At 39.3% G+C, this 25,299-nt stretch overlaps 1 protein-coding gene and 1 long non-coding RNA gene across 9 annotated transcripts in view; one reads left to right on the top strand and one right to left on the bottom strand.

The window, feature by feature from the left end:
- The window catches only part of PDLIM5 (PDZ and LIM domain 5), a 126,551-nt gene that overhangs the window by 11,741 nt on the left and 89,511 nt on the right, over positions 1-25,299 (bottom strand). For 5 of the 8 annotated variants that reach the window (XM_068187545.1, XM_068187547.1, XM_068187549.1 and 2 more), the window contains 3 exons: positions 25,240-25,299; positions 16,884-17,047; positions 4,929-5,103 (listed from right to left, as the gene is read on the bottom strand). The exon at positions 25,240-25,299 is cut by the window's right edge and continues 72 nt beyond it. In XM_068187545.1, coding sequence (XP_068043646.1) covers positions 4,929-5,103; positions 16,884-17,047; positions 25,240-25,299 — 399 coding nt within the window. The remainder of the gene's footprint in view (positions 1-4,928; positions 5,104-16,883; positions 17,048-25,239) is intronic. The other 3 variants (XM_068187551.1, XM_068187552.1, XM_068187550.1) reach the window with 1 other exon arrangement.
- Positions 9,364-16,927, top strand: LOC137472464 (uncharacterized). The gene is made up of 3 exons (XR_010998198.1): positions 9,364-9,488; positions 9,764-9,898; positions 16,752-16,927. It is a non-coding gene; the product is annotated as an uncharacterized lncRNA (long non-coding RNA).

Genomic DNA, 25,299 nt, shown 5'->3' on the forward strand with positions numbered 1-25,299 from the left:
ATACTGCAGCTTAATGATTCCTGCAACTTAAAAGCTGCCCCAAAGAATATAGAAGAAAAAAAAAAAATAAAAATAAATACCTGCCATGTAAAATACACTAAAACATGATATTCAGAACTTGGAGGTGTTCCCAGTCTCTGCATAATTTTGCCATCAAAATGATAGCTTCCAGTAATGAAAGGTATTTATTTCCTCTATTAATTTGAAAAGGACTTTAAAGTCCCAATTTGAGTAAGGGGGCAAGATGCCCATACTCACGCAATGTGAAAGAAGTAGCTAGGGGGATGGAATGCTAGGAAGATGGCTGTAGATGGCTTCATCCTTCATTTCTTCCCCATTTAATACCAAAAACAATAAAAATCCCACATGCCTCCGTCAACTAGAACATATTTGCAAAAGCAATGCTAAAAACCCGCATTCCTACTGTCCAAATGGGATACGGGACGACCGAACTGGCAACAGTTGGCTATGAATGTGCCTCTACCCCCGGCTACTTTGACATGCTGAGCATTTCTGAACAAATTTCTGGCATTACCACCTAGACCATGCGAATGGAACTCAGAGATGAAAACAAACTAGTCATTTACTTATTATTTCTTGGAAAGAGATTCTGACTGATTGACAAGAGTATTTGCAGAATCTAATGCCCTAAAGGTCCATGATTTTAGTAGTCACCTCAGACATCCGGGTTCTGCATGTAACAATGATATTGGGGCAAACTGAAAAGAGAAGTGAGCAACTTAAAGGAAACATAAGTGCAATTTCAATTACTTAATGCTCATAACTGAATATAACTTCATCAGTGTGACCGTGATGTATTATATTAGTATGCCAGTAATTTAGTCTCTCATGTGGCTTGTATTATGATAGTAAGCCAGAACTGAAATTTGGTGGTAGAGAGATCAAAAAGGCTTTCCACATCTGTTAGGAAGGCCAATCACTTCACAGTTAACCATACAGCAGTTCTACATTCTTGCAAGTTTCTTCTTCTCCTCCCCTGAAAATCCCACAGTATACAATTTGTGTACAGGAGGTGCTGAAGGGAAGCACCATTTGTACTTTTTCCTTTGTGCTTTTTGCTTTTAAAAAAAATTAAGCTTTATGAAAAGGTGACAAAGCCAAGTCATCATTCACAGCAGCCATGCCGAAGAGTATGTTCGCAATGGCGATCCAGAAAAAACACATTTGGACTTCAAAGGAAGAGCCAACTCTGCAGTGCAGAACTTGGTAAGGCTGTCTGGGAACCAGAAGTCTTCATCAGGAAATGCCAGAAGTCTGCCAGACCGTCACAGCAAGTAGATCAAGAGAAATTTAGTTTGCCTACAGCTTTGATTGTTTTAGACATGGAAAGAAAAGCTTACTTAATGAAGCTTTGGAAAAACTGGAACCTTCAGACAATCACTACGTGAATAATTGAAGATATATTAAAAAGTTATAAGGTGTGTCTAAGAAAGGTTTTGGCTCATCCAGCCATGGTTATTCTATGCCTGAGTGTAAAGTAACCAACTCCAGAATGCATTTTGGCTTCAAAACAGATGTACAATGCAATGCCATTTGATCCTCCTCCTACCTTTTCATAGGTAAAGCTACCACTGAGGGCATGAAGTATAATTATGCAAAAACCTGAACTCAAAATGCCATTGCAGTCTTCCACATCCACTGTATACTGTGAACATGAGGCATATTTGGCATTGATTAATGCACATCAACTCATCTCAGAACACTTGCTTTTAATAATTGAGCAGGCATTTAACATATGAAGAAATATAAGGATTTAAACACCAACAGCAAATTACAAAGAAGTCAGATGTGGATACCAATTACTATTCATGAAAAGGTGTCACTTACAAGAGGTGACAATGGCTTAAGTACAGTCAAGTGGGGCCTCTGCAGTTTGCCCTCACTATCCACGAAGGAGTAAATGTTGCTCCACAGACCAATAGACTGCCCTACTCAGAGGGCAGCAGCTCATCTCTTTTTTTTTGTGATCAAAATGGGGGAGTGGGGAGTATCAGAAAGTGATTTAAGGGCCAAGAGGAGAGGGGAACTGCTCAGGACTGAGACCCCACAGCACAGCATCAGCACACCCTGATAAACCACAACTGCTGTAAAAGGCAAGGACGTCTCTTGTATGAAAAATGCAGCATATAGTGCACTTTGTGTTTGGTTTAAAACTAAAATAACAGCACAAAAAAGAAAATGAATAGTTTCTTGCATGTTACTAGACACAAATCCAAATCCCAGAGAACAAAAAGTAATAGAATACTAAAGACAGCCAGAATTATTGTATAGGTCAAGCTGCTCAAGGAATCAGATGAATCTCGTGACAAAAATAAGTATGCCTTTTCTGATACTAATCTTTGATTTTTTCAATGAAGCAAAAAAAAAAAAAAATCAAACCAACTGGATTAAGATGCATAGGTGCACCTGTGTTGGGAATGTACTTTCTACTGCTTCAAGGGGGTTAGCTTCATATATTTTTGTTTCTGTGACATATCCAGTGGAAGTAGGAATAACTTTTCCAAAACATCACAGATCCATTAGTAAAGAGTCTTGTAAAATCAACACAGTGCTAACTGAACTAGTAGTGAACTACCACAAAAGAAATCTCATGGAAGCAAATAAGCTGGATTCAGTTCACCTCTAAAAATCAAGTGATATGCATTGGCTGGTTCTGATGTAGAATCCAAGCCAGGGCTCAAGAGACTACAAAAACCCGTAGTGGAAAAACTGATTTTCTATTATAATGAATGAAAATTATACAACTTATGGAGTTCCTCATTTTCAGAACTTTTTCATCAACAAAAGTCTCTCTCTTTAATCTTGGTGAAACAATGCAGGCTCTCTTATTTTGTCCACTGAAAACATGGGATATAGATAAATAAAAAAAGCTTACTTTCCCCTTGTAGTTCAACAATACAAATGACTGAATAAGCAAGAAGAAAACACTTTTGAAGAATGTATTTCTTTCAATAATCCTATGAGATTTTTATTTCAGGGAAAGTAAAATGCAAGGTGGATGAAAACAAGGATGATTTGAACATTGGCAATAAAAGCAATTACAATTCCCTGAATGAGACAATCATGACTAATTGTCAGAAATCATTAATGGAACAATGCAACCCAGAACCAATTCTTCCTCCATACAAAATTCTGGCTAATGGTAGGATATCTTATGGGATCAGCAGAACTTACTTAACCTAATCTCTATTGGCAAACTTGTGTTTGTGTTGCTTAATGCTTTCTACCCATGTCATGCAAGTAATGGACAATAGCTACCATAATATCCAAAGGCCAGAGAGCCCATCAAAGAGCTTGAAATCCAGCAATACAGGAAAGAAATTATTATCAATCCAGTCCCAGTAATTGTTAAAACATCTTTTGTGGATGTTATTTTTCTTCTTCTCAGTTACAAACTACACTTTAGAAATCAACATTAGTCTTTCCAAGGCTATGCTCTCTGACTGGTTTCCAACTAGCCAATAGTCCCAATTCTATTGGAATGGGTGTATACATGAAAACTAACTTGCTTACTTTTCTTTGGTCTTACATTTACTCCATTTCATCCAGCTTTCTGTTTCTCTGTAAAATTGACTGTAAGACTGTGATTGTTAGCAGTTCACAATATTTTTCCTCCAAAGTAGTTTCATTCTCGATTTTGTTAGATAAACTACACATGAAAACAGTGTTCTGCATTACCAAAATGAAGCCTTAAACCACCTATGACTAAAGAATCAAAACCCACAAAAGCAAAACAAAGCCCTACTGTGAGAGAGGCTGCAGGATGAACAGCATCATAGAATCATTTAGGTTGGAAAAGATCTATAAGATCATAAAGTCCAACTGTTCACTCAGCACTGCCAAGTCCACCACTAAGCCATGTTCGTAAGTGCCACATCTACACATCTTTTAAATATCTCCAGGATGCTGACTCCAAGACCTCCCTGGGCAGCCTGTTCAAGCTGGACAACCCTATTGGTGAAAAAACTTTTCCTAATATCCAATCTAAACCTCCCCATCACATCTTGTGGCTATATCCTATCACTGGAGGAACATTATTTCCATAATGATAAAAGAATAATTGAAGGACTGTTGACTGCTGATGTGACTATAAACCTGCTGACTCTTGAGCCAACGTCCACATTACTGCAATCTCCTTTCAGACAGTTGTAGAGAAGGGTAAGGTCCTCCCTGAGCCTCCTTTTCTCCAGGCTGAATAATCCCAGCTCCCTCAGCTGCTCTTCATAAGATTTGTGCTCCAGACCCTTCCCCAGCTCTGCTGCCCTTCTCTGGACACACTCCAGCACCTCAATGTCCTTGTCGGGAGCAGCCCAGAACTGGAAACAGGATTTGAGGTGTGGTCTCCAGTGCTGAGTACAGGGGAACAATCACTGCCCTGGTCCTGCTGGTCACACCATTGCTGATACAGGCCAGGATGCCACTGGCCTTCTGGGATACCTGGACATACTGATGGCTCATGTTCAGCTGCTGTTGACCAGCATCCCCAGGTCCTTTTTGGCCAGGCAGCTTTCCAGGCACTCTGCCCCAGCGTGTAGTGATGCCTGGGGTTGTTGTGACTCAAGTGAAAGACACAGGACTTTGCTTTATTGAACCTCATAAAACTGACCTCAGCCCATTGATCCAGCCTGTCCAGATACCTCTGCAGGGCCTCCCCACACTCCAACAGAGGAACACTCTTGCCCAACTTAGCCACCTGCAAGTGTGACTAAGTGTGATCTTGATATCTGATCTCAGTCTGGACCATTGATTAAGATATTAAGCAGGACATGCTCCAACACAGAGCCTGGGGAGCAACCCTGGTGACCAGTGGCCAGCTGTATTTCGCTCATTCATTACCACTCTCTGGGCCTGGCCATACAGCCAATTCTGTACACCCCAAAGAGTGCCCCCAGCAAGCAGATACACACCTGATGACCTGGTTACAGTGTGCACACATGGGAGTGCGCTTCCCCGCTGGAATATGCTCTGCCCGCTGAACCAACGTGTCTTGCTCATTTAGCTGAGGTGTTGTTGCAGCTTTTTCACTAGGGGCAGCTGTTCCAGGTGATTTAATACTGTTTGATGTCCATCCACTGACAGAAGCTGGGGAAAGAATGCCATAAGCTTTTAGAGGATCATCTTTCAGTACCAAGTAAATTAACTTGAAACACAAGCAACTAACAGCATTTGCCTAACATCATTGTCCAGTATATACCTGCCTCCTTAAAGGAACATATGAAAAAGCACTCATTTTCCCCTCCTCTCCCAATAAGTTACCAAGAAAGTCCTACCTACTTTATGAAATGTCTGTGAAATAACACAGAATGGTTTTGGCTAAACTGGAGAGGGAGTGGACAAATTTTAACATGTTGAAGAAGTTAGGTAAAAGAATATACAACCTGTGAAGGCATTATTTTGTTTTAGATACAAAAGTTGAAGCCAAGAACATCAGTATATGAACAGAGGCAGGAGAAAATGACATACCTACTCAAAAATTTCACAGTGAGTGCAATAGATCATACATCATTACTAACACATTAAACAAGAACATACATTCAATACAACATGTGTAGGAATTTAAACTACAGTACTGTATAAGCAAAATTTATTTCTACATTGAAATGAACACTGGTCTAGATCAGTGGATTCTGCCATCTGAAGCACTCCAAAGGTCATGTTCACATCCTCCTTACAAAAGTAAGACACAAATAAAACCCTGACATTTTCAGAAATGTATACGCTACACATTTCCATGTGTACTCAGGATTTTAGAGCTGGAGAACAGACATAAACTTTTATGGAGTTTGAAAAATGCATTTACAAAAACAAAAGGCACAAATGATACTGTTGTAAGGGTAGTGAAGAAACAAGAAGTACTCTGCTTTTCTTTTCCCTCTACTGATATATGTACCTTGGTAACATACATTCTACAACAACATGGGTTTATGGGAGCAGTTATTCCTGTCAAGAGGAGGTATCTTTCTTTTTCAAGTACATTATAAAAAAACCCACATTTCCATAGCCTTTTGTTTGCAACCACAGGCAAAAGAAACCTGGAGTGTTTACTTGGTGCCCAGTCTTTAGTGCAGCCTTGCTAAACCTTTGTAAATCAAAGAGTGAAATTAAGACCCGAGTGGAAACTCAGAGGCAAACAACCAAGCAATGACCAAGACATTGGACAGTGCAGGATGATGCTACTGCTGCAAAGATGCAGCTCTCCAACACCAGGGTCAAGGAACTGAAGGTATGAAGCTTTGCAAAAAAACTAGTTTGTGGAGCTGCTAAACTTTGTGCTACTCATCCTCTCTTGTTTTTCATATCTTCCAGGGAAAAAATTAAAAATTGCTTCTCTTCATCTCCATTAACATAATGCTGATCAGCCTCTGTCCTACAGAAAAGCTGCAAGAACTTTTCAGGCAAAACTCTGCATTCCCTGCTGAAAGAGAAGTGCCATACTAATTCACAGAGAAGACAGATTTAAGCAACACTGAATCCACAGAAAATCCAACATAAATGCCAATATTGTGCTATTTACAGAATATAGCCAAGCACCACACAGTTTAATCAAAACATTACCCTGAACTTTACCAATCCCCTCCTGTACTCACATGTAGGCTAACACATCTGGAAGAGAAATCCTGTTTAACAACAATGCATTTGTATTGTAATTTTAGACTTGGTATTAACCTGCTGATATGGGCTCAATACCTGCTTTTGCTTACTCTTTCTGCATATGAAGAAGAAATATACTCATATATCTTTTTTTTGTTTAAGTGGTTGGTTTACAAAAATTTCTCATATCAAGTCATTTCAAGACGGACATATTTTTGGATCCTTTTCAGAATCTGAAGTAGCAAAACATATAACAATTCATAAGGGTTGCTTGTTTTAGTTTTATTTATTTTTTCTTTTTTAAAACAAGACTCTATTTCATGTATAATTAATGAATTTGCAATATCTTGAAAAAATAGCATCTTTATTCTTGAATCATTCAACATTCCTGAGGAGAAAGAATTTAGGAACAGAGGCACTTGATCTTGAACAAGTCACTCTGCTACTGTAGCTCACTTTAGATTATAAATGCCTGCTAAGCTGAAACCTAGGAAGAGATAAAAATGAAAAAGGTGGCAGAACAGCTTTGAAGACATGAACAAAAGTGGTGTTGATTAATAGCACTTTCTTCCTCTGTCATCACATGTGGTTTTTCAATTTTCAGATCCCATTTCATGAGACAGGAATACACACTAAATCCAAATCTGTTTGAAGACTGCTTTTGCCATAAATCAAATTGCAACACAGCTTCTAGTGTATTGCTAATTTCTGTTTGGGTTACCTACTGAATCCCAAAGCCCATTCAGACATATCAGCTGTCTCATTTGCACTGCACAGTTAAAAAAAGTCTTTCTGCTTGCTTAAGGGAAAAAAAAAGCACAAACATCACAACTGCTCTCTTTTCTTTGTTCTCTGTACAGCTTTCATTACTGCTGTTTTTATGAATGATGCTTTTCCGAACACTACCTAACTTCAAAGTTAATATTGGCCAGGAGGAGAATTTGTCTACAGAAACCTTCTCTACAAAGCTGTTAGATCAGTCACTTCCAAGTTATTTAAAGCACTAAAAAGTGAGAGAAGGAGATAGTCCAATATGTTATAACAAAAAATTTTCTTTTAAGCAAAACATAATAAAAACCACACAAATTAATACTGTGCCAAGCAAGAGCTGTGACCTGAGCAAAACCAAGCTGGGCATTTAGTGCTGAGGACACTCTTTGCCCATGCATCCGATTTGTGCCCACAGCATTCTCACAAGGATTCTCCTTCTGTTTACTGATAATCACATTAAGAGGTTATTGGTCCTGTATAGTCAAAAATACACCAGTAAAGTACTGTAATATCTATATCAAATATCTTATTTGATATACTGGCTTCTTCTACAGTTCTCTAGATTTATTTCCCTTTTTATCATCATAGATCATTCTCCCTTCCTCACTGCTTGATTTGCCTCAGACTTTTATCTTACTCATTTCCTTCTGAACACCAGCAGGAGGATAGCTTTTATTGGCCACTTCTGTCTTTCCACAGGCCACAAACATACCTTTAACACTTCAGTAATTTCACCAAAGGTTCATTACTTCCCCTGCAACCCACAGACCATTTTTTTTGTTGGTGGTAACATTTTTGTTTAGTTTGTTTGCTTTTAATTTAAAAACCCTCCACTATTAATTCCCCACTTAAATCTGTATGAATTCTCAGTACTTTTCCCAACACTATTCCTCCTCTTGTAGCTAGAGAACTTCAAATATTAGGCCTGTTTGCTTGTTTAGATAGAACACTGATATTTCCCATATATTCCTTCTACTTCAACAGCAAGTTTAACACTCCAGTGTTAAGATTGACAAGATGTTTTTACTGCAGATAGAAAGGGGCTACTCTAAGTTCACGTATTCTCTTCCCCTGATTCCTTTTCTCTATTCCCTTGGAAATCTTTCAGATTGAAATGCAACCACTTGATTTAAAAACATCAAACCCAAAAAAAAATGATGCAAGTGTTTTTTGTTTTTTTTTTTTCCTGCAATGAGAAGATTTTACCAGGGCACATGAGGAATGCCAAAGTAGGTACAAATCTTTACACACAATCTAAATGAAAACCTCTCAGCTCTTGGCAACCAGTCTGAGCTCTCCTGTGTTTTATACTTTGCTTTTTATATTTTATACATATGATCAGCAGCTTTGTTCTCAAGGAATACTGGGGAGATAGATGCCCCAGTATCCAAGATGGGTTGAGGTGCATGCACATTTTTAATTGCAAATGGTGACTGATTAGTAATGGGGGATGACACAATCCGGATGACACAATCACATGCCATATTTCCTGTTGCCACCTCTGTTGTTTGAAATGTAACAAAGGATAACTTTTCTGAAGATTTAAAACTAAAATCAATAAATTCAATTAATAAATAAAATAAATAATTTATAAGAATTACACACTCCAGCAGGAGCTATTCTAACCTGAGTACCAGAGAGATTTGGGTTCTCTGCAAGTCATGAGAAGATGTCTGTGGCCAAATTTTGGAGTTTTGTAGGCTTCATTTCACTCTTTTTAATTAAACATTCTAAAGCACTATTGATTTACACTGATGTATTGTCATTGCTTTTTTTTTTTTCTAAAACCAAAAACACTCTGTACCTGACTATTAACTTTCTACTTTATTAGGTTTAAGTTTAGCAAACCCACAGTGTTTGCTTTCACTGAACTCCTTGGTATGGCTAGTTTAATATTTAACAATCTTTTAGGCAGGGTAAAGAACTGCCTCTTTTTATTCCTTTTTTTAAAAATCCCAGTGTGACTTTGCCCTTGTTAGTCTAACAATAGGTTGTTCCATCGCTGAGCACATGGATAACTGCAAACACTGCTGAAAGGTTTGGAAGACAAAGGGAGAAAGGCGGATACACAGCGGTGCCAAAGTCACTTTGACAGAGGTTCTCTGGTGCGTAGCAACAATACAACAGCCTGAACTGTTTAACGCTCACTTAAACATAACATCAGCCTTCATGTAATATCTATAAATAACAATGCTACTTGAAGCAGTGGGAGTGCCAGAACTTCATTTTGAAGTGTTCTAACTCAGTGATTTATACACTGCAATCAAACTACTGTATTATAAATGGAAAATATAAAGCTTCATATATCCAATTTTTTGACTTTTTTTAATGTATCTGTAGTGTAAGAAATCTTCCTGTTCCTTTGCTCAAAACCAAACAGATGGCCGGATGAAGCAACGTGTCTGAAAAGCTCTGCTGTCAGCTCACTGCACTGGCTGCATGCAACACCCATCCACTCCCAGGCCCGCATGAAATCCCACAAGTTCAGTGCAGAATGTTACAGGACAAGTACAAGGTGAGAAAAAATAGCCAAAACAAAACATCAAACCACCCCCCCCCCCACCAAACAAACCCAAAGTTCAACCCCTGTACTCTGTAGTTGTTTCTTTTGTTTCTTATGAAGTCTTGGAAACACAGTCAGAGCTAAACTCCTTTTGCTGATTAAAGGCAGAACTGGATGAACTAAACCATTATCATGTCTTTAAATGCCGGGTGAAAGCTGTATGCACCCGTGGAAAATCAAAACAGGTGTCACACCTTGGCCCCATTTCAACAGCCCCTGCAACTCGAGGGAATAGTTCCTGCATTAGTAACCAGCCTTTCAACTGGAAAGGCTCCGCGTAAATTAGCTGTAAAGCATCTTGATTAAAATGAGTATGGTGGTTTTGGCTCGCTCAGCCCGTCTCCTTCTGATTTGTTACATCACATACCGTCACAAATTTGGCACAACTGGCATTGCTTTTATCAAAAAAGAGACCCAAGAAGAAAGAGAAAACATAGTCCTGTACTACAGTGTTGCATTTCTCTGCAGCGGCAGTATAGAAACCCATTTGGTAGCTTTCTGCAGATAAGATTTTGCACCCTTTGCTTTTAGTTCCTCTTCTGAACTCAACAGCTTGGCTATGCCTGCAGACAGCATGTCTGTCCAGTCTCATGTAAATTATCTGTCAGTTTCATGAAGCTGATGTTTAACACTGAATTCTGATAAGAATGCATTTACCAGAGGAATACTGGCTTTTCGTTTGCTGAATAAATATTAGGTATAATTCTTGGATGCCCTACACCTGTGCATCTGAACAGGACACATCTCTGCTCTGAGCTGGTGCTAGTTAATGGAGAGGAACTGATCTGGTGAATCAGTCTGTGACAAGAAGTTACTTTTTAACAAATCAAAGACAATGAACATGGAATTTTGGAAGTCAGTGATTGTTCACATTTGATGTGTGTGAAATAAGCATAGAGCCAAAAAATCTCTGCATCCCTGTTTAAAGGAACACAGAAAGAAACATGCATCTGTCCAACTACTGCAAGCAATTCATTTAACTATGCAACTTGGTGCAATAGCACGTGAATTTGGCAAAACCAAACCACAGGAAAATTGTCTAATGTCATGTTTTGCAACAAAAAAGCTGAGTTTCTATTCAGCAGATCTTGTACTGAGGCACACTAGGCCATTCTGTCTCTAAAAAGCAGGTGATACATTTCTGCATCATTACTATTATCTGCCCCTTCTTAAAGATAAACATTCAAGTTTTAGAAACACTCATTTTTTCACTAACTCTACAGGAGTTAAAATTTCATACTGCCATCAAGTTAAGGTCAACATTTATAAATTACTCTGGTTTCACAATGGGTTTTGCTTGGCTAAGTGACTTCACATTAATTAACTTGTAAGAACAAACTCTTGTGGTTTGCTGTCACATGATGATATAATAATCTAGATTAGATGAAAAATTGATTACAGTCCATAAACCAGGATCAGAAAAGTTTTGTATTTTGACCTGTCAATCATATCACTTTTATGGAGAAGGATTTCTTGTTTCATGAATGGTGACTGCATCATGGAGCAGCAACCTTTAACAACCTTTTTCAGTGAAAAATGGTGGAACTGTTTTGGGACCTATTTTTAACAGAGGCCATAACAACAATGTAAGAGTTTGTCTTAATGACTAGCAATGTTAACCCAATTTCTTCCCCATATTCAGACCTTGGCCCTCAATGGGGAAGTAGCTCCTTGAGCTCCTATAATTAGTCTTGCCTTTAAATTCCTGTTCTACAAAGGAACCAAATTAGTATGAGAGTGTCCTCAAAATAATATTCCAGAACTTTATGAACACGGTGATGGTGATACAATAGTTTGGTTGATTTTTCCATGCAGAAGTATTCCCAAAGCTATCAACTTAACTTACCCAGCCTGTATAGCCTGAAAGATCAAGAGAATTGATATAGGGGCTGGTGCAATTACAAATGAAACACAGAAAAACAAGACTGACAAGGACAAAAAGTGCTGCAGTCCAGCCCTTTATGGTACTTAATCCCTTAAGGACTTACTGGCAGTGCAAGCATTTTGTGATAGTACAATGTATCTCAGTGCCTTCCTCCCTCTCCACAGCTCCTTACTGTTTGCCCTGATGGCCAAACTCCACAGTGTGATATATAATTTTTACCCCATTTTCCCTACATAAATAAGTAGCAGAATAAGTAGCAAGGAAGGAAACAAAGACTCAAACTGCCAATAGAGCACGATGTCAAGTCACGCCTAGGAACAGGCTTACATTTTCTTTTGCTTTTAAAATTTTAATATTATTGCAGGAATGGGATATAAAAAAGAAAATGCAGCAAGAAAGCTATGGATAACTCCAGAGGAGGTAAATTCAAGGCTACCAACTATACAAAAACAACTTCAAGGAAATAGCAGAATTTTTAAAACAAAGTTGTCTGGGGAGTACTTTTTATGTGCTTGCAGCCAGTTTCTAAGTGTGTTCCCTCTGCTGAAGGGATCATGTGCTTAACACATGTGCTTGCTCAGGATTAGGCAACTGACAGTTGTGCATATTGCAAAATATGCTGACATTCCCTAGCAGCTCTGCTGGAAAGGGATTATATATCTCAGTGATACCAGGCTGAGAGAGACCCTGGGAATAAGGAAACTGGCACATCTGAGTTAAAGAGTTGCTTAAAACATCAGCTTTGAACACTTCTACTACAAACTTTCCCCATCCCATCCCATTCTTCTAACTCAGCTGCAAAGCCGAGGAGGAACAAAGGGCATCGACTGCAATGAAACTCTTCTTTCCAAGAAGCAAACCAGCCTTTCTGGCCACCAGCTGTTACAACTCCCCACAGGCCCCCTGCCATCCCACAGGACCCCAGCAAGCAAGGGGGATGCTGCCTGCCCAACTTCTGTACTGGAAGGCAGGGCGTGGGACTGGCAATGCTGTGCCTGGTACACAGCCCCTGCGGTCCCCATGCATCAGCAGCTCACCCCCCAGCAACAGGTTTGAAAGATGGCAGGAAAGAGAAGGCAATTTCATGTGAGAAACGTAACGCTGGAAGTCCTGACCGCTTCTGACCATCACAGATCCTGCTATGCTCTCCCTGAGAACAGTTTGTCTCCTGGACTGACTCCAGTTGGTGTAGCTGTGCTTACCAGGCAATTACACTTTCTGAGATTGCCCTGGCAGCTTCAATTTGCCACGGTGCTATTCACTTCCTTTCAAGTTGCCGTGGAATGTCACGGCACGCTGACAAGCAGCTGTCATCTCTCACCCACGAGGTGGCTGTGTGGCGGTGGTGAGTGAAAGCCATTCCTGTGCATGCACCGTGTCCTTGTCCAGGACTAGAAAGAGCTTTGGGGTTCCTTGGGGGCAAGCAATGCTATGTAAGTGTATAGTCATAGTTATCAAATACAGAATAGCTCACTGCAATTGTAGCCAGGATGCTCTGGATTATTTCATTCTTTGAATTTAAAATAATCTTGTAAAAATGTTCTGTCTCTGGTAGGTGAGTAGAGCTTCATAATGAAGCTCAACAAAAGTGAAGGGAGAACTATTATAAATTCCAGTCTGCACACATAACAGACAATAATTGTGTGTTTTTACTTGTTTCAACAATAGAAAAAAAATTAAGATTATTGAGCTTCTTACCCATTCCTTTAAAGAAAGCATGAGGCAGCCACCTCTCATTTCCTCTAGCAAACCACTGAGGAATCCTGTAATATTAAGATTTTGTTCCAAAGAGGAATAAAACCTCTGTTACCACCATAGTGGGCAACTAGCACAGTGCGTTCATGGATACTCCATGAATGGCCCTCACAGCCAATGAGGGTAATTCTGGCCCAAAGGTGTTATCATTGTGAGATCCACTCAGATCATGACTGACTTCTGTAGAGAGAAACCCAATCCCTGAAGCATCTCCAGGTTCACTATCTCAGCCATTCAACTGTGGACCATCTTGTGGCCAGGTCACGAAATAGCTCATACCTCATTTACAACAGAATCCCTCTGACACCTTCAGGCATCTCTGTACAATCTCAAAAAAGAAAAACCAACAATAAACAACAAATCACCCCAAACCCCTACACTGAAGCTTAAAAAAAAAGCCATTATAACTTTATTAAAAAAAAAAAAAAAGGTATTCTCTGGGTGGTCTATACAACAAAGAGAGATTCCAATTAATAATTGAAAAGATGCTGTCTACCCAAATGACATACCTCTGAAGTCAGACAACTTAATAAAATCACTGGTAATCTTCATGCCACACCATCAATCAGCATCTTACAGCTTCCCCAGGCACAAACAAAATCCTATGACATGCCTGTTTTGCTTTTGAAACAACTTGGTGTTATAAACAATATCCATTAGAAGGGTGAGTGGTATCAGAGCTACAAAATTGTGCTTCCAATACCTTTCTGCTGTTAATAGCATAATGCTATATATTTACATAAGATTGTATCTTCCTTCTAATTATTTCCTAAGGTAGATTTCAGCTATGAAATCAAAGGAGATTTTTTGTCTAAAACTTTGTCAGGCTTATGGCCTATGAAGCCAAATTTTGTTTGGCCCGTGGAGCACTGGAAATTTTACTTTAAGGAAAACTTTATGCTTAGATTGCAACGAAACAACAGAACTAAAATCCAAGCATTCTCTGAAACACTTATAGTCTTTCTTTTTATTCAACATCTGACTAATTTTATCAAAACATTCAATTATTGAAACAGTTCTACCTGTCTGAACGCTGTTCCACCTACAGGGGACAAGCACAGACTGGTGTCCCATGGCAATGGGTAATTCTTTGTGTTCCTAAGGTACAAATGTTAACTGAAGCTCCTCTGGCACCTAGGACACTGTACCTCCTCCCACCCTGTTAATTTCTGGGCAGTTGCCATTCACACTGCTGCATTATTTTCCCTGTACTTACCAGTTTTAGAGAACTCTGAGTCTTCAATGTCTCTTTCTCACATAGCTTTTATTTCTGGCTACCCCAATATTTTTGGGGAGAGGTAATGGCTTTGCTTCTTTGGAACTTAAGCAGTGCATCTCAGAGCCCTTCATCAAGACAGCACAAAGCTAACATCCCCATAACCATTTCTTTCCATAAGCTTTTCTATCAGTATGGACTTTCTAAGCTTTCTTTAAGGTGCTCTGGAACATAATAATCAAAAATTCTCCACCTGGCTTTCCCTCTCACCTGCCTACTCAATATCTCTGACGTAAAAAACAAACAAGAAAACAAACAAACAAAAAACCAAAAAAAACCCCACAACAAACCAAAAGAAAATCAAGATTTTCACATTATGTAAGAGCACAGGCATAGATTTTCAGAGCACTACAGAACAAGTGTAGTTTAATTAATCTCTTTAAATCTGTCTCCTTCATGAATATCTCTTTAAAAAAAGGCTATTTTGAACATTTGACTCCTATTAACACTAGAGCACGCTAGTAGGATTTAGTAGTGAAACACCTACCAACATACTAAAAATAAGTGTGGTACTACAGAAACTCCAAACTGATGGGTGGTTTCTATGCAAGTTAAATAATTATTCATCTCTTGGTGAGACAGAAAGTTATATCAAATGTGAAGCACAACCAGACACTTAGAAAAATGCAGGATTATGACATGCCCACAAAAGCTTGCCTTAAGCACACATGCTACCAAAATCATAACTTGCAAGAGTGTTGGGGCTTCTGTTGCTACTGTTCATTTTGAGGTTTTTTCCCCTTCTAGTTCTAGCTAACTCAGAGAATTAAAACAAAGCTAGAATTAAACTGATCTAAATTTTAAGAAGTCTTTACCTTGCCCTCATTAGCAGACTCACTGTTTGCCAGGAAAGTACAGCAACGACAGTGCATTGCCATCTTGAGGCTTCCTGCAGAACTGCACAGCCCAACCAAAATACACCAACTTGTTACCAACCACAGCAGTCATTCAGTCTGAACTGCCAAAGCCATTATAAAACATGCAGCATTGACACTGTATTTTTTCTTTATTTTTATGCCAGGGCTTCTATAGTTCCATTTTGGGACTGGATCTACTTCCAAAGAGGGAAAACCCTTACATAGAACAAAACCAAACGAATAGAGCTATTTAGCACAAATGATCCTGTCAGAAAGAGAATCAAGACTACTCATCTTATAATAGCAAGAAAAATCTGAAGCTACAGCTTAATTAATAATGCAGATTTCCCAGATCCTTTGAAATGACTACACAAGTTTAATTCAGCACCAAAGACTAATTCAGCTTAAAAAATTACCCCAAGTAACTATTTCATGTAATACTACGAAAACCTAAGTACAAAGTTGCACATACAAATGTATCTGTATTATCTAATAACATAGGAGTGCTTATAAAGAAAACAGAATGCTTTCCAGATATAAGACATTCTGTTGTGGGTTCAAAGGGTTAGAAATCAAAGTTCATTCAAAGGTAGTAGCTATGTGAATTGTCCTTGTAAAAGCTTTTACATAAATCTCTGTAACCCAAACCTACGTAATAATCTGGCACCCTGCTCAAATAAAACCTACAGATGTCAAATACATAAACACTCTAATGCTTCAGCCATTTTTTTTTTCTTAAAGAATTAGTATTTCTGAAAAGACCACTTAGACAACACATGTATATAATAATATCAACCTATGTTGATATTCCTACCTGAAATAGCATGGGATATGCTTGAATCATGGGAAGCAACAAGCTGAAACTGTGGGGTGTATATACATATAATTGATTGGTATAAATGCTTTTAATAGAGGTGTGAGGCAACTGATTTTGCTTGTTTGTGAGACCAATTACATCTATGAGGCTACTTACAAAGGGCTACTGGTTTACTAAAAATGGTTAAATTGGTTTTTCTTCTCCTCTTTTCCAAGCAAACTGGCCTGTTCTCAAAACCCACAAACAGCCATTTGAAGCCTGTAGTTTTTACGCCCAAGGTGAAGTTTGTTTTCCTGAGCCATCCAAAGGCTTTTAGGTGAACAAGAAAAAGCCTCTCTGGAAGTTACCTGCTTGGTTTGGAGGCTGCCAGCCCTTGGCAGAACCCAGGGGTGCCGCTGGCTTGAGGACTGTGGCAGGTGAGGTGTTGGCAGGAGCAGGTCTCACATCCACGTTGTCCTGGCAGGCAGGGACGCTCCTCACCGGAGCAGGCTGGGCAGCTTCCAAGGAATCACTGTTCAGAAATGAGGGAAAAGTAAATAAATGCCTCTTGCTAGAACAGGAGTACTTGTGAAATGGAGATGTGGAGTGACATTCCCTCACCCTGGTGCAACAATGCACCAACAATGCTGTGGTAGTTACACACTGAAGCTGCTTTCTAAGAACTGGACATTTGAGTAAGGTCTGCCAAAAGTCAATATAGTCAACCGAACCCCTTCACAGTTTTCATTTTAAAAGAGTTGTAACTTTCTTTAGTCATTAAAAAACATGCACAATATTTTATATTGCCTCTTTAGCACACTTTACAGCTGCCTTTATATTTTAAGGGTTGCCAGAACTCTTTTAGTTCTTTAAAAACACACATGGTGAAAACTGAACTCAATCACAATCCACATGGAGTGCAAGTAGCCACTAATTACACCGATAGCAAGAAAATTTTTAATTTCTCTCTTGCATTTGGGAAGCTGAAAATAAATACTTTTATTTAAAACAGTCAAAGTAGAGGAGTAATTACTAATAAAGGTCATTTTCAAAACAAATGTACATCAAAACCAAGAAATTCGCAACATTGTGAAGTACAGCCAAACACATATGTGAAATACCATTCCAAAAACATATTTTGCACAATTAAAAAACCCATCGATAACACACTAGAAGCCTTGTATTCTTTCCTCTACTGAAGAGAAACAAATTTACAGCACATGTGCACCATGTGTATTTTCACCAGGGTCATTCCCAGAATTACAGATTGTGCCAAGTTTGTAAAGTAAAAATCCACAAGCTATTTTTACTTTACCAATGTTGCACATGCACAGTATTGCCTTGTCTGCATGACATGCAACAACTTGAACGCACCATGAGGCCAAAACACAGGTTCATGACCTTGATTTTTTTTTTGTTGTCTCTAGATTTACAGGGTAAATAATTAATGCATTTAGAATCTTCTTCCAGGTAAGGGATAAAAAAGTTATTCACAGTTTGGAGAATAAATCTGAATGCTCAGTTTAATGAGTAACAGCTATGGCAATTGTAGGCTTTTGGCAACAGCAGTAGCTGTGCTGAACCAGCACTGGTGGATTTGCTGTACGCAGTGTGCACAAGCCCACAGAAGCACAAAGTAGGACCTTACATTCCATTATCTTCAAATGTTGAAAAGATATTTAAAGACATTTGTGTAGCTCAAATGGAGGCATTGAAGGTGCACGTTAGACTCCTTTGAGACTCATGATCCAAGTCTTTATTACAGGTAGATTTTGAGGCAGTGGAGATATAGGGCATAAAAGTGCTAATGCAGACTGAAAGAGAAGGGAGAGGTAAGCACCCTCTGATGTGAAGTAGCAGCAGCGGTTGAAAATGACACAGTAGTTTAGGATTGGCTTTCACAATGAAAAAAGCGCATGACTGCAACTTCATTATTGCAGAAACATCCTTCTGTACTGTTGAATATATTTGACATGTAGCCCATCAAACCTATTCCAGGCCAGAGTCCCACTGCAACTTTAAGAATTCCTTGTTAACACTATTGGTGCTAAAAAAAGAAAGTTTCCTCCTTCTCCATCCAAGAGGCTCATTACTGCTTGTCAAATAACTTTTCAAGTCTAGCACCTCTTTGCTGCCTTTGTCTGGAACATATCAGTCAGAAGTAAGAAAATCCTGCTGACTCAGCAGTCATCTTTTACAGCAGAGGCTACTCAACAAGCAAAAATGGATTTCAGACAAGCAGAAAAGGTTCCCTCCAGGGAGAAGATGGCAAGGAAGCAGACTCTGAGGGAGGCCCACAAGGCTCATTGTAATGCTGATTGGGAACTCTACCATTGCCATTTTTGTGGTTGAATTCTAAGGCTTGTGAATGACATGGCATGCCAGTTCCTGAGACAACAGAATGTTGGAGACACTCAGACTTTCATTTAGAAATTAGGTGAAACTCTAATGATCTCATACTAAAAGACAATTATAAACCCAGGTATAAGCTACCGCTGATGTTTTTTTATCACCTCTGAAAGTTTATGTGCCAGGAACATCAAGCAAGAAGCTTCCTAAGGGAAAAGCCTGAAGCCATCACTTGGACAGAGAGGATGTTACTGGCCTCAGGGCAAAACTTCTGATAGTCATGGATACCCTTTGTATTGCGTGTCTGATTCTTCAAAGCAAAAATAGAATAAACTCAAGCCACTAGCTCAGCCGGTTAATTCAACAGGCAGGCTGCTACTGCAGCTTGGCAAGTCTCTACTGTGCCATATTGCTAGCTACAGCAGGCTGCATGAAATAATGCACCATTTTTCTGGAATTACAGTCTCCAATCAGTTGTCTGCAAGTGCACACACAGTGTTCTTTGCAGAAAGACAGATCCATTTTTGTCTCGCTTTCAAAGCTGCACTGCACCCTCAGCATCTCCCTCATAAAAGGTTCAACCTTTTAAACACTGAACTTGAAATTCATGCTGCAAAGTTAATTCCTCAACACTTTACTTCACATTTTTCTACACTGAGAAACACTCAAACTCTAGTTATTGTTATCCAGCTTTAAAAATACAATGATGGATCTTTCCAGAAGCGCACTTATCTTCTACAAGTGGCTGTACAATGCCCACAATTAGCCCCACTACTATTTTGCAACTCACTAGGGTATTGTACAGTGATGACCCAAGTTTCACCATCTAGAAAATAAAGGATTTGAAGGGACAAAAAAATAACATACCGAAATTTAAGAAAATCAATATATTATGGAAGAGAGCTCCCACTTGCTTTTCAGTGTCACCACTGGGAAGCTGAGGGAGGAACGATAAACCTTATGTATTTACCAAGCTCTGTGTGAGTACTTTCTCAGACTTCCCAGCTGACACTCATAGGTCAGCTTCAGGTCAAGAACATTTCCATGTCAGAACACTTGTAATATTATTAATGACACACCTACTTTCTGCCTCTAGCATTCACATTTTAGCTCTGTTCCATAACTCTTGAACTCCTCCTTCTCCACCTGATGAATACTTACAGTAAGAATCGAAGTTTTCCAAGATAAAAACTAATGCAAACATGACACTCATCCCAGCAAGCTAACATTTCCTGCAAGCTGTGAATGCTCTGCTGTCAACCTTTGGGCAAGGTGTTTTAACACTGCAAGAACCAAGGAATGGTGAAACACAAGTCTGTCAGACTCAGTCTTGTGTCCTGAAAACCCATGAGAAGTCAGATTAATAAGCTATGGGAAGATTAATCAAAATAATTCTGGAAGTGTTTTGCAAGGGAAACAGATTGCAAAAACAGCCCAAGAAAAATGTCTGGCGAAGAAGCAAGCCAAAGACACCTCTCTATTTTTTACATATGCTATCTTATACTTAACAGACACGCTTGAAATTCCATGGAGAACAGCTCCTATCACACAGTGCAGCCTTATTTCATCTAAGTGTGTGTATGGAAAACAAACAAATATCTGGGGAGCTAGTCAGGAGGCTTGAGGGGGACACACAAGGCTCCAGTGCCAGTGCAAACTTTATTCAGAGCTCACAAAAGGCTCCTCAGACTTACCCTGTCTCTTGGTCAACAAAAGTACTGTGGAAACTGGGGAAAAAAAAAAAAACCTAGAAAAGGCAAGTAGCAATTCCTCCTCCTGTGAGGGAGGAAGTGGGTCCAAGTCATACTTGATATAAGCACCAGTTTTTCAGAGACCAGGCTGAATGCATTTCAGAGGCATTTTAAGAAATTCACACTGGAAAATCCTGAATGTATTTAGAGGTTTTGGTGCTTTTTCCTCCCTCAAAAATCCCAAACACAAAAAAAAAAACGCCACCAAAAAAAAAAAAAAAAAAGAAAAAGAAAAACCAAACCAACAAAAACACACACACACACCAAAAAAAAAAAAAAACCCAAAACCTGAACTCCAAGAAAATAAACAAACAAACAAACAAAAAAACAGAGAAGAAAAACACATGGTCTGGAGCTACAGATGCCTGTACCTCCCCTCCATCCTTCTATGGCAACTCCTATATAATGCTGTCCAGAATTTCTTCACACAAACTTTAAAGAAGCTAATAATGGAGATGCTGTTATCAGCCAAAGGAGGACCTACTAAATAACTGAAAAGGAATTGAGCTTGCTGTCATGTAACTTCTAAGAGCACTAAGGTGATAACAAGGACCAAGTCACTTGGACTTTCCCAAGCAGGTTCAAGGGATTTGGCTGGACTTTCTCCTCATGCAAGCCCAAGATATTGGCTATCCATCTGTAGAAATTATCAGTTGAGCCCAGAGCTCAGTCTTGTACATCAGTATTTTACTAATAGTTCTGTGGCTATAAATGATGGTTTAAGTAGCTTGTCAAACTAACTTGCCCTGTTGTCCAGAACAACTGTGGAAGTAAGGCACAAGTCCCCTGTGGTGTGAGGAAATCTGCTGACAGGACAGGTCATGTAGTATCTAAGGGACAGTTTGTAAATGCTTTCTCCAGATAGCCAGGGATTCTGTGACTTGGATCTCAGGTCTCAGTTGTTTGTCATACAAATATTGTGCTATATTTTGTCCAGTATCAAAATACACAATGGCTGAAAAAATATTTATAGAAAACCAGAAAATGGCAAGTATGAGAATGATGACAGAACTCCATGAACAAGGGACATACAGATGGCTTTTTGCAAGGGTTTTCTGGTGTAACAATAGAGAAAGAGAAGAAAAGAAGCACTGAGTGCTGACCTTGTCCCTACTACAAGCCCATGGTGTCAGTCAGTATTTACATTTCATCTTAACCTAACAGAGCTGCAGTATCTTGCTAGAAAGAAGAAAAGCAAATAAAGTAATAGAAAGAAAGAGCAGAGAAAATAATCTGGGTGGAGGTATTTCTGTATCGAATTACAGGGAGGGAGTATGTAACCCCTCTGTAAGCAGCGCTCTCTCTATACACAGAAATAACTCAAAGCACCTTTCCAAGTAAGTATTCTCTCAGAGTTAACACCAGTGCTCACCTCACAGGGTGAGACCACCATTTTTTAAAAGGAATTGAATGTAGCATAGTATCAGGAAGATAAACCAAAAGCCATGCCAAAACCAAAAGGGTTGTCAACATCCACTCTTGCTAGTGTTTCCCAAAATTTCCCAGTGTTTCTGCCTTGAGATTTAATTTTAAGGCAGAGCTCCAATTCTTGGTCATGCAAGACATTAAATACATAATTTCCTGTGCTGCATATGTGTCGTTTGTTAGAAAACACGCAAGCCCCATAAACTCAAGGCCATCCCTGTTGCCATTAGGATGAAACACTTAGCTTAGTGCAAGACTGCATAGCTGTTACATAGACCAAAAAAAGCCCATTACAGAGGAGTCTGGTGGGGAAGAAAACGTGTGGATGCTCACCACCACTTCAGGCCAGTTACTAAGTCAGAAAAAGGTCAAGTACTCTGGCAGCTACCCAGTACAAAGCAGTTTAAGACAGCCAGTTTTTTGGAGCAGAGACAGTAAAGTGAGAGGGATAAAAGGGAAATATTTCTGGAGGAACCTTACTGTAGAAGAGAATCAACACCCTGCTTTTGTTATAGCTATAACCTTCCTGAGTTTGTCCCCAGAGATACTGCAAAGAAGCCTAAGCTACCTTGGTAAAATAGATTCATTACCTTTTCATCAAAGTTATAAAAGATATAAAAGAGCCAAAAAACTCCAAAGTTTATTTACTTGGCTTTCTTGGCTGAGCCAAACAGAACTAGTTTTATTTGAACTAGTTAGTCTACTGCATTCTGTTGTATATTTTTCTCTTTAGTTATGGGACATAAGATTTCAGCTTTCCTTTCTTATCAACTACTTTATTGTGGAATGTAGTGAGCTGCCATTTAAAACAACTTTTCATCATTACATTACATATCACAGTATGTCACTAGATAGTTTGTAATGCAAAGACATTTTAATACCTAGTTTCACACTCAATGGGTACATTTCTCTCAAATCTATTATTTTTTTCTGACATAATTGATTAGTTTTGCTTGATCTTTGCTGAAATTCAATAACAATATGTAGTTACTGACACTACATTTATCTTCTTTTATCTCCTTTTCCTACATGTTTCTCAAGCCATTTAACAAAGGCTGTGGTCCTTTATTCAACAGGACAAGACAGCACAAAGCTCCATTTCTTTGGCTCCATCTACCGGTAACCTCTCCTTCCTTACCAGTGCAGCAGCTCAGGACTGCTGATATGGATGTTAATATGGAAACCAGAAATCATTACCCTCATTTGTTGTATGCTGTCTTCAGGACAACACTGGCTATTCCTGGAAAAATCCTTTTTACAATGCAGTTTTATGCAGAGTGTTCTCAGACTAACTGTATTGTTGTATCCCGTGTCCCAAATTTTAGGTCATATCCTGTTTGGGATGTCCTTAACAGCCTGGAAATCATCTGCTTCCTTTATCACCTTTTGCCACAGCCTTGTGGCAGTAACCTAAATAACCACGATATCCTGGCTATTGCAAAGGTTTAAGAGAAAATTCACTTTTCATGAGTTTAAAGGTTACCTTTAAAATACCCTAAAAATCCATGGATGTTTATTTCAAGCCATTCAACCTCAATCCTGTTATATCAAATAATGATACAGTCTTTTGGGCAGGCTTATATGGTCTCTGTACTCCCAGTGTACCTTCTGGCTCCCTGGCACAACTCTCTCCAGCTCTATCAGTTGGAAGAGAAAAACAGATTAAGCCCTTCCATAACTGGACTTCAGCTGTGGAAGAATGAAACCAGTTCTCCACTGTTTCCTGCCTTTTCCAACACATAGCCCCATGTACTTATAAGGGACAGCAACTGAATGGAGACACTCTGGGAATCCCAACAACGAATGCATCTCCAAAAATAAATCTTCAACACCAGGAGAGCTTCCCCCATACGGTGAGCAAACAGTGGACAAACAGAAAGCCAGTTACAGATTTGGGAAGGAGAAAGTTTCCATTAATGTAATAATCTACCTTCACTTGCCAAAATCTAATGCACATTACTGAGTGAAAGAAAAAAAGAAAAGAGAAGCCAGAGAATTTGTTTTCACTCTACTAAAGTATCACCAAACAAACACCACAGCTAAAGAATAAACTCTTGCTGATGGCATGGCTTGGGCTTCACCTGTAGTGGACAGAGAGGTATCAGAACTCCTTAAGAAGTTTTCTCTTTCAATGAATACATAAAAGCTTTCCTAGTAAGATCATTCAGTGGCAAAAATGAAATTGTTATTATAAGTTGTATTACATCACCACAATTCTGCTAATGTTCCTTTTTTATCTTTTTCAAGTGGATATGCTACAAGTTAGAAATTTTGATACAAATAAAGGTGGTTTGTGTCTAATAAACTACTATTTCCCCTTCCTGATGTTAGGGCTACTTTAACGTTCTCTAGAGACTGAGGTCACCTTGGAAGCCATGAAACAGAAGAAAAAGAACTAATACTTGTTAGTCAACACAAGTTTCTACATCAAGTGGACCTCAGCTCTACTTATAGTTGGGCCTTATCTCTAGAAGGATCTAACTCCTGTGAAAATACAGGTACAAGAAAACTCACAGATTATTTCTTCCTTAGCACAATTTAATACACACTACCCTCTAAAATAACCAAACAGATTCCTGCCTGTGCAGCTGAAGTCATAAAAGCAGCTTTCTGCTGAAGCAAGTGTTAACATCGCTGCGGTCAGGAAAGGAGAACAAACAGTCCTGTGCACTGAACAGAATCAGCACTGGAACAAAGGGCCTAGACAGCAAATAATTTTTAAAACAGTCATTTGCTGGCCAGCATGCCAGTTATTTGATTTTATACATTCAAAGTGAGCTTCAAAAAAATAACCTAACGTGACGCTTAGTTGCTCAAGGAACTGTGGCAAATAATTCACCCACAGAGAAGTTTCAAGCCAGGATCTCGTTTCTTCTCCAGCTGCCTCTGTAGAGTGACACTGCCTCCCCTCAGAGGCTTGCAACAAAACACCATGCATATTAGAGAGGACTTGAAGGCAGTGAGGAGAGGAAACCTCTGCTTTAGTATGGTGGACTTGCACATACACCACCAGAAGGTCCAGGGTGCACACATTAGTCCAAGTGTGCAAAGAGATGAAACCAGCAGGGTTTGGAGCCAGTGACCTCATGTCAGCGATCAGGACAAACACAAGCATGCAGACAACAGAAATGTGCTTTGAAGGAGTAGCCAGTTCCCTGCTAGTCCCAAGTGCCAACCACACACTACACCTGGACAATACCTCTTGCTCTTTGGCAACTCCAGAGCACTTGTGGACTTCCTGGAGGGTATGGTGGCTGGC

This window comes from Anomalospiza imberbis, chromosome 4, assembly GCF_031753505.1.
Source record: "Anomalospiza imberbis isolate Cuckoo-Finch-1a 21T00152 chromosome 4, ASM3175350v1, whole genome shotgun sequence".
Taxonomy (NCBI): domain Eukaryota; kingdom Metazoa; phylum Chordata; class Aves; order Passeriformes; family Viduidae; genus Anomalospiza; species Anomalospiza imberbis.